Source organism: Pantherophis guttatus, chromosome 3 (genome assembly GCF_059756535.1).
Source record: "Pantherophis guttatus breed Tessera chromosome 3, ASM5975653v1, whole genome shotgun sequence".
In the NCBI taxonomy this organism is placed as follows: domain Eukaryota; kingdom Metazoa; phylum Chordata; class Lepidosauria; order Squamata; family Colubridae; genus Pantherophis; species Pantherophis guttatus.
The window spans coordinates 104431010-104443927 of NC_142065.1; the positions used below are offsets into that span (position 1 = coordinate 104431010).

General features: G+C 35.8%; 1 protein-coding gene across 6 annotated transcripts in view; it reads right to left on the reverse strand.

Annotated features, from left to right (window-relative positions):
* The window catches only part of AXDND1 (axonemal dynein light chain domain containing 1), a 46278-nt gene that overhangs the window by 18479 nt on the left and 14881 nt on the right, over window positions 1-12918 (reverse strand). For all 6 annotated transcript variants that reach the window (XM_034409709.2, XM_034409704.3, XM_034409705.3 and 3 more), the window contains exons 7-14: window positions 10783-10839; window positions 10584-10692; window positions 9436-9557; window positions 8914-9054; window positions 8723-8827; window positions 7702-7822; window positions 4196-4297; window positions 2707-2873 (exon numbers count right to left, since the gene is read on the reverse strand). In XM_034409709.2, coding sequence (XP_034265600.1) covers window positions 2707-2873; window positions 4196-4297; window positions 7702-7822; window positions 8723-8827; window positions 8914-9054; window positions 9436-9557; window positions 10584-10692; window positions 10783-10839 — 924 coding nt within the window. The remainder of the gene's footprint in view (window positions 1-2706; window positions 2874-4195; window positions 4298-7701; window positions 7823-8722; window positions 8828-8913; window positions 9055-9435; window positions 9558-10583; window positions 10693-10782; window positions 10840-12918) is intronic.

The window sequence follows — 12918 nt, forward strand, 5'->3', positions numbered from 1 at the left end:
CACCAATTCTCACATTCTTTGGTACAGCAATCAGGACAGAATTGTTCCGCAGGGTTTTGGAAAGTTAACATTGCTCAGTGTTGGGTTAACGACACTGGGCATTTCCCATTTATTTTCTGGGTTCTTGTCATTAATTTTCATTATTCATACTTTGTGGATGGATTTTTTTACAATTTAGTTTTTAATACTTTGCTATTGTAAAGCTCTGTGAGTCACACAATAAGAAACATACATACAAACAAACAAACAAACAAACAAACAATTCAATTCAGTTTATTGTGGTCATATTCCAGTACATATAATAAACATAATAAAACTTAAATTAAAGAGTTAAAATACATTTATAAAACAACCAAAGTAACATCTGTGAGGTCCTGGATGCAGTTTATATTAAAGTATAATGTAAACCCAGTTAGTTATACTAACTAGTATAACATCTAAAATTACAACAAAGCAACAGTAACTAAAACTATAGTACCAACAAAGTAATAACATCTAAAATTTAAATGAATGGTAGTTAGAAAGAATGTTTAACAGAAGATTGGCCCATCCGAGTCCGATGGATCTTCCATGCTGCACAAAAGCTAGCTACATGTGCTGTAACAAAAGCAGTGGTGAAATTCAATTTTTTTTTACTACCGGTTCTGTGGATGTGGCTTGGTGGGCATGGTGTGGCTTGGTGAGTGTGGCAGGGGAAGGATACTGCAAAATCTCCATTCCCACCCCACTCTGGGACTAGCCAGAGATGGTATTTGCCGGTTCTCCAAATTACTCAAAATGTCCGCTACCGGTTCTCTGAACTACTCAAAATGTCCGCTATCAGTTCTCCAGAACCTGTCAGAACCTATTGGGAACGAGCTCCCCCCGGAGATACGGAGGATCCCGGATCTGCGTACCTTCCATCGCGTGCTCAAGATCTTCCTATTTCATCAAGCTGGCCTGACCTAAGTCTTTCCCCTTTTTTAAATGGAAATTTTAAATCTGGTTTTAAATTATTGGGGTTTTAAATTTGTTCAGCCAAATTATTTAATTCATTTTAATCTATTTTAAATTTTGTATTTATATGTTTTATTCCATGGCTGTTCACCGCCCTGAGTCCTTCGGGAGTAGGGAGGTATACAAATTTAATAAAATAAATAAATAAATAAATAGAACCTGCTGGATTTTACCTCGGAACAAAAGGTACTTCAACTATGTTTCAACTATCTGGGCATAGGCCAAATCTAGGTGACCAGGTTCTCTACTAATCAGAGTTAATACTAATCTTGTTCAGATATTTCATACAAGGACCAACAAAGAATACCATGTTCTGTAGTTTCCACCTCTATGGAATCACAGAGGCAGAGTCTTTCAATCATCAGTTCACCAGTGGTGAAATCCATTTTTTTTTTACTATTTATTTATTTATTTATGTATTATTTAAATTTTTATACGGCCCTTCTCCCTAAGGATTCAGGGCGGTGCACAGCCAACATTAAAAACACACATATACAAAAAATTTAAAAGCAATTTAAAAATATATTAAATAATTTGGCCCCAGTATTATTTTAAAAAAAAAACTAGAACTACCGGTTCTGTAGACGTGGCTTGGTGTGGCTTGATGGGCATGGCGTGGTGGGCATGGCAGGGGAAGGAAACTGCAAATTCCCCATTCCCTCAGGGCAAGTATACGGCAAATATCCCATTCCAGGGGAAGGATATTGCAAAATCTCCATTCTAACCCCATTCTGGGACCAGCCAGAGGTGGTATTTGCCGGTTCTCCGAACTGCTCAAAATTTCCGCTACCGGTTCTCCAGAACCTGTCAGAACCTGTCAGAACCTGCTGGATTTCACCCCTGAGAAAAAAATTAAGAATGGCATTGGCAGATCTTCGTCCAATAGCTGCAGCGTATTCATAGTGGGCTTTCCTTGAGCCAGTGGGAAGGATGACTATTCCTAAATATTTAAAGTTTGCTCTATTTTATGGCCATTAATGCTTCTATTAATAAATATGGAACTTCAGCCTTTTGGCAAAAGCCATAATCTTGGTTTTCAGCAGTAATAGACCAAAATTGGTAGAGCAATTTTAAGGCTTAATGGTATTCTGAGAAACTACACCACTGTCTATACAAAACAGAAGGACAGTGCAGAGATCCCTTAGTTCAGGGGTGATGCAATTTGGATTGTTTAGACATCTCACCATATCATTGATATAAAAATTAAAAAGAAGAGGGAGGAAATAAATCCCTGTTTTACCTCCTTTTGAATTTTAAATGATGTTGACATAAACCCTTGCATATTGCACCTGTTTTTAAGAGTGGTATTGGTGTGTAGGGCACCAATAGAGAAGCCTACAGTGAACTGATAGGGCTTTCTGCTTCTCCCATAATTTGGTCCTGGATACAGAATCAATAGTTGCCTAAAGATCTATGGAGGCAGCATACAATGATACTACACTGTTAGTTGAATTTTTTTTTTTTGAACAAATGCAGTAGACCAAGCATCTACTGCACTTATCTCTACTTTCTCTAAAACCAATCTGCTCTTCCACCACAAGATTTCCCTGATCCAGCCAATCCTTAAGCTTATTGAAGATGTTCTTAGCATAAGGTTTGCTGATTATGTTGGGCAGGCTAATCTCTCATTTCACTTTCCCTTCTTAAAGATTGGAATTATAATTGTCAGGTCTTGAAGCAAAGAAAGAAAGGAACATTTATCAAACTCACAGAACATGATTTTGGAAGTAATTGAGCCAACCCGTCAAACCATTCTGAATACTCCTTGTCCTCTCTCTTGTAATTTCTTCAACTTGGTCCACCTGTACATCAGTTTCTCTCAAAAGCTGCCGGAATTCTTGTGTCCAATGCTGTAGATTAGAAAGATCAGTAGAATCCTAAGTGTGTTGGAAGAAAAAAAGAGAAAGAATCTGATGAGTAAATCATATTATTAAGGCATAAATATCAAAGCAATCATTTAAAAAGCCATTCTTTATGATCGACATTGTGAACAGATTATTTAGTTATGTATTATTGATTTGATTTGATTTAGTGTCACTCAACACCAAAGAAACTTCAAAGTCTTCATAACCTCACAGTTCATCCCACTGTGATCCTGGAGTAAATTAGACAGATGTTTCACTCATAATAGCTCAAATATGGGCAAACAATAGTAAGCATTATCACCAGTCTTCCGTTTCTAGCAATTTTCCCATCTTATTACTGTATATATTTTATCTAGGCAATATATGAGAGGTGACATATTCAAGAAAAAGGCTGCTTGAGCACAATAAAATGAGAGTTTTAAGAAGCAATATTAATTGTGCTACCCAGCAACTGAAACACTTTCTAGTCTACAGATACTAGAAAGTAGACATATACAAGTCACAGTAGCATATTATACTTACTGATATTATTTAACCTTTAAATAATATTTGATTCATTTATATACTCTGATATTATGCTAGAAGGGATGTATCTCGATTGCCTTAATATGCAGATAATTTTATGTGATTTCATCAAATTTAGTTATTTTTTGGTATCAGAGACAAAAGTGCAAGTTGCTTTTCTCTTTCTAATGTTTGAATTTTCACCAGTTAATACTGTACTACTGAAAGGTGCTGAATATACCTAACATTTTCTTCTAGTACAATAAGCTATATAGATTGGAAAGCATAAGAACAATATCACCCCTTAAAGTTGGTACCATTGGTTCACTGATCTCATCAGATGACATTTTATAGTAAATAAATTGGGATATTCCTGACTAACAGAGGACAGAATGGATTTCACTAAAAGTGAAGAGTGAGATCTAAAACAATATTACATGTATGGAAAAAATCTTTTGTTACTAAAGGAAAGCTTTCTTTACAGATAAAAAATATCATACACAAAATCCATCTGATGCAAAAAAAAAAAAAAATATTCAAATCATGATAATAGTTTCAAAACTCTGCATGCTATTGTTTGTGTAGTATCTTGTGTACTACATATGGAGCTGTCAAAAAAACTTATCTTGCGTGCAAAAGCCAATATGAATGTTGATGTAAACCTTATTTATTTATTCAGATTTGTATGCTGCTTTAATCAGGAAACTGAGTGTAGAACAAGGAAGCTAACAAACAGAAAGACTTTATTCATGCAGCTTAATTATATCTTGTTCATCATAAGTTACATCATTTCCCCCATTAATGGATAATACATCCTCAAGTAGCTGTACCTGTGATGCCAATAACATTATGAAGTGCCTCATCTCTTTGACCCAAACCTTTTCACTGTCGTACATTCTCCGAGCCAGTATCAGCTTGTTCTTTTCAACTACCTGAAAATACATATTATAAGATTATCAAAGAGTTTGGAAAGAGAAAAATAAGCATAGATGAAGATGATATTATACCCACATAGTCAACAGCATGGTTTTTTTATCAGAAGTTCAAAAGGGACTTTCAAAGCAAGTATGCAGAAGACAGCAATTTAGTGAAATAGCAATGGTCCTTACTCAATTATCATAGATTAACTGAATCAGATCAGGTTTAAAATGTGCTATTCAATAAAGTTTGGCAGCAAATTTCTTAGTAAAAAAACTATAAATTGCGTGTACTCTCTTTGCAATGGCATTCTCTCACCTTGTACAGGAATAACCTATCTGCTATCTTAACCAATTTTAAGCCAACATTTTAAAATTATTTATGTTCTCTCTTCTATCTGCAGGATTCAACCTTGCTGTTAGGAATGATGACAGCCAGGAAAAGCACCTTGAGATTCAGTAGTTGTCTGCATTACGTTTGGGTGCAGTGACCACAATGAAATACTTCCTACATTATTTTATTCAAATCATATAATTTCAACACATTTTTGGACTTGTACAGTTTTTGTTTAGACCAGGTTTCGCACTTTCTCTTTGATATGTTTATTTCAGGCCAAAATACACAAGATTAATTCTTTTCTATACAATAAACCAATCATTGAACTAATCATTTAGCTAACACAAATCACAAAATATTATCACAGTAACACTCATGAAAGATGGAAGGTGAAATGGCAAAAGGACTAGAATGTATCTTTCTTCCAAGCTCTATCCATGAATGGTATTGTGGTCTCAGATGTGAAGGCTGACTGTGAATCAAATAATACAATATTTACCTTCTTTCCTTTATTTATTTATTTGTTTGTTTGTTTGTTTGTTTGTTTGTTTGTTCAATTTATATGCCACCCTTCTCCGGAGACTCAGGGCGGCTTACAATGCGTTAAGCAATAGCCTTCATACTTTTGTATATACCTGCTTAGTAGGGCTTTCGGCTCCCCCTAAGCGGTGTTCTTTTTTTTATATATACAAAGTCAGCTTATTGCCCCCACAATCCAGGTCCTCATTTTACCTACCTCAAAAGGATGGAAGGCTGAGTCAACCTTGAGCCTGGTGAGATTTGAACTTGCAGTAATTGCAGGCAGCTGGTGTTACTTAACAGCACTTTAGTCTACTGCGCCACCAAGGCTCTACCTAGTATGACATTTTTATGAAGTAACAAACTGCTTACTTCTTTCTGTTGCAGATACTGCATTCATGCCATTTGCAATGTGCCACAGCTACAGAGAAACAGATTGGGACCATACTTTCACAAAGGCCCACCTTCAGAATGGTGCAAGTTCAAGCCCATCTGCTCTAATGTGTGTCCATGAAAATGTGTTCAGAATTAAACCTCAGACTTGGAATTAGGGTTCCAGTCAAATCTACTGGTTTCCTCCAACCTTCACTGGTTATTCAGTTGTCCTTCATGCCAGATGGAAAGGCAAAGGATCTTAGAACAGAATGGCTAGCGAGCCCATTCATACATCTTTATTTCCAGAACCCACTCTACTCTGATACCTTTCAGTAAAGCTTCACTTTGTGACACTGTCTTTTTCTTGGAAAGAACCAACACACAGCAGCAAGAATGCTCTACGCACACAAGTGGAAAGATGCTTTAATTCCCACAATGAATGACTGGCTGCAAAAGCTGATGGAGTTAACAGAGATGACTAAATTGACTGCTTGAATTAAAGAAAAGAATACAGCTAACTTTGTTTCCACTTGGAAACAGCTTCTAGACTTTGTGATTGAGGTGGAAAAGAATGAAATTTTGACTTTGGCTTTTGCTGATTAGATGGCTTTGTTGTTGTAGATATGGCTAGTATATATTACTATATAAAAGCAAAAAGTTGAGGTTGTTTGTTATCACCTTATTTTACTGCCTAAAAAGAGTCGAAAGTCAGTGCTTTTCTTTCTTTCTTTTTCCCCTTTTCCTCTACACTTTTTCTTCTTCCTTTTCCTCCCTTGCTTTGAAATTATTTTCATTTTTCTTTTTAAGAATCGCCTCTCTCCCACACAGAGGGACTCTGGGGGAATCATAAGTTCTTTGCCTGTTCTCATTAATTACAGATTAATATCTGTCAATCCCCGTGTGTTATACCATTTATTCTATCATGTCTTATGCTACAGACCAAAAAATTAGGGATAGGAGAAGTAGTTACAAAATATCTAATATTATCCAAATCTTGGGTAATTGTTGCATATATAGTTTGGCTGTAGACTTAAATGACAAAATATTTCTTCTACACTGGGTAACCAAAGACCTCCAAAGAAAAGAAAGAAAAAATACTGAACTCTTCTGAGGTTTTTGCTGCTTGAGCCATTGCAGGAGTTCTGCACTCAGCAAAGTTAACTGTTCCACTATGAAAGCATTTGAGGCAAGAATGGATATAGCTTTCTAGACTGGGACAAAAAAAACTATTTAACATAACCAACCAATTAAACAACTGCCCACCTATGCCATTCTTTCAAAATCCCCAGAAGTAATATATATATATTGCATGATTTACAGAACTGTAACAAATCTTTGCAGGTAGACAATTTTTGATGCATAACATGTTTTTTTAGATTTTGCTTCCCCATCACCCCTCCCCCCCAGAATGTTTGTTTGTGCTTCACTTAAGGTGGGAATGGAAAGCATCATACATTACCAACAACGTTATAAATACTAAAGTTAGTTGCCTGTGAAATTTAATCATAGGACACATTGCATTTCAAGCCACAACAGAAGTTAACTAGATGAAAAAGAACCCTATGTTTGCTCCAAAGAAAATGTGATTCCTTCCATTCTTCTTTGCATGTAACATTAGCAAATAATTTTGGATTATTATATGATCAAAAACTGCACATACTTTGCAGAACATAATATTTTTTATTGTTCCTTTCTAACGTTGATTAAAGTAGTGTGTGTGTGTGTGTGTGTGTGTGTGTGTGTGTGTGTGTGTATATGTAGGTCTTTGCTTATTGCATACAAACACCCGCGAAAACCTCAGAAAACATATATATATAGCTGAGACCTTAAGGAAATGTTTGCTGCTGTATTAAAATAATATAAATTTATTTTTACATGTTAGTTAGCGAGAGCTGAGCTATAAACACTTAAAAGTAGTTACTTTAAATGTAATCTGTCCATCATATCCCATATTGTAAGGTGAAAATAATGATTTTCATCAATAGTTGTTCTGAGGGTAAATGAAATACACATTTATAGCTAATTTTATGCATTCCAAAAGTATCAAAATGAAAAAAAGAATAAACGAGAAAAACTACTAACAAGATTTCAAGAATTTGTAGGCAAAAGTACTAAAGGGAAATTACATTAAGAAGAAATTATTGTACTTTATCAACTGCTAGCACACACTATCTGTTTCAGCAGGTACCTTTAAGGCTATATCATATGTGGCAGTGCTCCACAGTTCTTTTTCTAGCGTTAATTGATGAATCTGAGCCTCCAGTCTTGCCCTCTGCAATTCGTACAGCTCACGATATTCATCTAAAAGACTAAAGGACATGAGAAAGAGATATAAAGCACACTCTACAATTCACCTCATTAATGTACCATCTATTATTTGCAGAATATTCAAAACAATTATGTTTATGTAATCTAATAATAATAAATAATTTTACTGAACTTGTGTCCCACATCATTCTTAATGACTCTGGAGGTCTCAGAACAATCAAAACAAAGAAATTACAATAAAACTACATATGGCAATATGGTTTTTTTAAAAAAAAAAAAAAAAGATGGCCAGAATGACAGACCAGATTTAAAACCTGATCAGATCACAAACTAACAGACACAAACAATGAATATAATCAAAATCATGATCTGGTATATTTGCAAACTTTATTTGCTAAATAATGAGTTTTAGCCAGATTTTCTCAATTCTGGAACTACTGTCTAATCAAGGGAAATCCACGAATAGATTTGTGTTTACTTTCACAAGTTAGAACCAGAAAAAGTCTGAAGACGTTTTGGCCATTGGCCAAGTGTATCTTTTATCCACGCTGCATTATATAAAGAAATCAAACATTTCTAAACGTTTCCCAAGAACCGATTGGATGTTAGCTTCTGAATCCTTAGTGTTAGTAGTGAAAGTGGAGCCTTGACATCAAGAAGGGTCACTGAAGAAGTTTTGAAAACAGTTACTGTTCTTCAGGACAGAGAGGACAGGAAGGCCTGGAGGAATGTTGTCCATGGGGTCGCAATGGGTCGGACAGGACTTCACAACTAACAACAACTGATCTTCCAAAGTCCACTTTTTATTGCTCTTGCACAAATTACACAGATTTCTGAATGTTTTCCAAATTACATTATCCCACGCTGCACTCAGGAATTATGTTCCCCAGTCTCAAATTCTACATTGATTAACATTGCCATCAACGTAATCAGAAACTCACTTTGCATTCATCTCAGACTCCCTTACTGCTTTTGCTAGCTCCTGATAGGCTTTTTCGGCTTCAAAGGTGGTTCTATGGTCATGTTCTCGGATGGTATTTAGTTCCCTGTGGTAAGGACAGATATTCAGAGCTTTCAATAATCACAGTTTTTATTCACAAAATGAAACAGAAGCAATGATCTGGATCTAGACCTTGTCAGCTGTCCTATAGCTTGCTTGAAATGGAATAACTCATCAGTTATGTGTTTATCCATTACTCTCTGGGCCATCATTTCTCTGTAGAGAGTCCTCATCTGTCTAGGAATTCGTTCTAGCAATTCCACATATCTTTGTCTGTAAGATAGAAACAAGTAAAAGGGGGAAAATACTTACTTTTCTTGAGCATGTTTGCATATAATTTAAAAGGAGGTTTATTTTTTTTTTACAAAGACTGGGAAATTACAAATAGAGAAGGAACATTTGTACATAAAACTAGACAGAACTAGGTTATTTAAAAAATCAAGAAAGGTTTAGATGATACAATGGAACTCATGTATCTGTTATGAGATTCCTCCCCATTGATATCCTAGAAAGGGTATTGTTCTAGGTTTTATCCATTTCACACTATACACCCTATGTTACACACTTTTGAATTAATCCTACACCAGTAATCAAAAGACTTATAACACTGTCATATTTGATTGTGAATATGTTTTGGATTATACACCTCCATACCTAAGTTTAGAAAGGAGTTCTCCTCGCTCTGCACAATCCACACTGACTTGTCGAATGATTTCATGAAACACAATATTATAGATGTTCTGTTCCACCTTCATCACCTCCAGGATATTGTGCATCTTGGGAAAGATATGTGGAAACTATGAAGATTTTTGCAGAACTAGATATAAAATGGTTATCTACCGTTTAAATGGGTTAGGAGAAAGAAAATAATAACTTTGAAATATATTTAACATTTTAATATAATTTTTATTCTAGTTGGGTGATTGTTGAATTATTCATGGAAGAGATCCTGCTGATCATGCCACTTTCAACTATTCAATGGAAAATAGAATTTTGTTATGGCTGAATAGTCAGAATATCCCAAAGAACTACATCTGAATTTTTTTTTAAAAAAGAGATTTTGACCTTTAATTTTAATGAAGCTATTGCATACTATTCTTTGAGTAAAATAGTGGTTCTCCCAAACACAGCATATGTTAATATGCTATCTTTCCATCTACAATAATATTCTTTGATTTTTTTTCTATTAAAACCTGAAGACAGAAGAGCAATTTTCATTAACTTAATGAACTCCCAAAATATGATTAATTGCAGGAAAAAAAAATACAAAGATGCATTATTTAGATCTTGTTAGTAAGTCATGTTGCCAATTTAAAATAATCAGATATGGACAATACAAATGTATGCAAAGCTAAATAAAGTTGAGCACTGAACACTTGTCTGCGATTACAAAACAATTGTTGAAGTCAGATTCCTTTGCTTAAAGAGTTAGAATTTGTGAAGTATTCTCTAGACTATGCACCCAGTTTCACAATTTTTTTTGCCACAGCTTCTAAGTAAGGTAACAAATTACTGCAACTTGCGATCTTCCCTGATGGCTTCCCTATTGAATAATTATAGGAAGTGGGGTGGGAAGGTTGCAAATGGTGATGATGTGACCATGGCATGCTGTTCCTTCGTAAACATGGGATGGTTGCCAAATGCCCAAAGCATGATCAAGTGACCACAGGGACACTGCGATGATCATAAATATGAGGACGGATCATAAGTCACATTTTCAGTGCGATTGTAACTTCAAATTGTTGCTAAATGAATGGCCATAAGTCTATGTATTGCTGCAGAAGTATCAGGAAAATTCTTACCTGTGAAAGCCCTGTTACACCAACATTCTCATCATTTGTTCCAGCCTTTTCCAGCATGGTATCCATCACTTTCATCAGTTGGAGAACCTCCAGCCTCCCAGAGGGCTTCCTAATAAAGCAGAGGAGAAGAAATTGCCCAATAATAACACACAAAACTTAAGAATTTTGAATGTAAGTACAGTATATAAGTGTTGCTTACATAGATGGAAAAACCCGCAGCCTGTTTTCCTCATCTTCAAGCAGAGTTGTATATTTACTGCAGGAAGCAAAAATAGGATAAACTGCTTGGTTTTTATTGCAGGGTTAAATGGCATGTTTATTTTAAATATTTTTTGAAACTATATAACTAGAACATTATAACAGATGAAGTTGAATACATTGGTAGCACAATTATTATTTAATTACTGTATTAAATTAGCACAATTTACAAAACTTTTAAAAAATAGATATAAATAATGCCCATAAGAAAGTTATATTGACTGTATGCAAAGCTCTGATAGATTTGTACTTTTAATATGTCCCAGGCCTATATTAAAAGCCCACCCATTTGCAAGGAAGGTAGTACAGAACTAAGGACTTTTGCCCATGGGGAAAAAAAATTCCTAAACTTTGAAAGAAGTATGATAATATTCTCCAGAATATCAAAAAATGTCAGATGTAAATGCCTTATTCACTAATGTGTAAATAATGTATATATGGGATATCGGGGGTTAACTTATTCTTTGTTTCCTAATGTATTCATAATTCACCACTCCCATTCTTGACTCCGCCCTTTGTATATATAAGAAACCACCCTCACCATTTTCCTTGCTTCTATCTGTGAATATTCAGTGAATATAGAATGCCTGTTATGATTAAAGAGAAATATATTTAAACTAATAATCTTTATTATTATTATTGAGTCTGATCCTAAAAATATTGCAACAAACTGGTAGCAGAGGATGGTTAATTGACTCAATAAATACTTAAAAATGTCTAAGAAAGATAGGCCCAACACCAGGGCCTACAGCAAAGAAATAGAAACTGAACAAGAAATAATCAACGAATCCACAAACGCGATCTCGAGAGAATCCGAAGAGTACTCTACAGAAGAAGAAGAACTAATAAATGAAAATAACGACCAGGAGGAAATCGAAATAGAAAATAACGAACTCAGGTCAGAAATATTGAAACTATTAAAAAGCCAGAAGAATGATGAAAGTCTCATCGCGAATCTCCAAGAAATGCTGAAAAACAGCGGAGCAGCGAGAGAGAAAAATATCGTCAAAGAGAAACCCAAAGACCAAAAAACTGTGAGTGATATGACTACAGAGAAAGTCATTACGAAAAAGAAAAGATGTGATACCGCGCGAAATTTTGAATGGCAGCCATCTTGGTTTCAACAAGCCTCCAAAGGGTGCGAAGCAGAGCCAATCAAAATGCTCAGTTCAAAATTTCTGGCGCGAAAAACGTTATCAGACAACGAAAGTGAAAAGGAAGATTCGGAATCTCCAGAAGAACCCGAATCAGAAAGTGAAGACGATTTAACCAAATCCCAAATAAAATCAGCAATGAAGACGCTTTTTGCTGCATTTGGGCCAAAATTAAAAATTTCCAAAACGCCAACGAAGAAGCAAGAGAACAAGCCGATACCTCAAGACCTACACGCTCCCATCCTGACTTCGAGAGCGACGACGCCCGAGCCCAGAGAGCCATGCCGATTCCGTCCCACGCCGCAGACCGGATCGAATATCAACGCACACAAGAGAAAGAGAAGAACAGCCGCCGCCATCAGAACCCCTAAAACCGAGCCAGAGACCGACTCGTCTGGAGAGGAGCAGAGCGAACGAGCTGAAAAGGAGAGAACCTTCCACGACGATGCCAAAGAAGAAATGAGCAACGCGCATGTGCGAAACCACGTAGACGGCCCCGAAAGACTTGAACTGGCCAGAGAACCACGCAGACTCGTTGCGAGCATCCCCATGCCGTTTTGCAATTTCCTGCACTTGCGAGATCACGGACTTCCTCAGGTTGTAAGTAATGGACAAAATAATGTGGGAAACTTACCCAGTGATTTCCCAAAGCTTAGAGTTGATGGCATTAATTTGCAAGAGTGGTATCAACAGCTCCAGGTTGTCTTTATGAAAGAAAATTTACTATTCTTTATCACTAGTCCTCCAAGAAGACCTTGGACTTTAAAAATAGATTGTTTACATCATAGAGCATTCTTCTTAATCATATCTAGCGTATCTCCTGCAATGTATCATAGTATCAAACCAAACCTAACTGTTTCAGAAATAATTCAATGCATGTTTAATCTGTTTCACAGCGACAGTGTAGCTACCACTACAAGAAT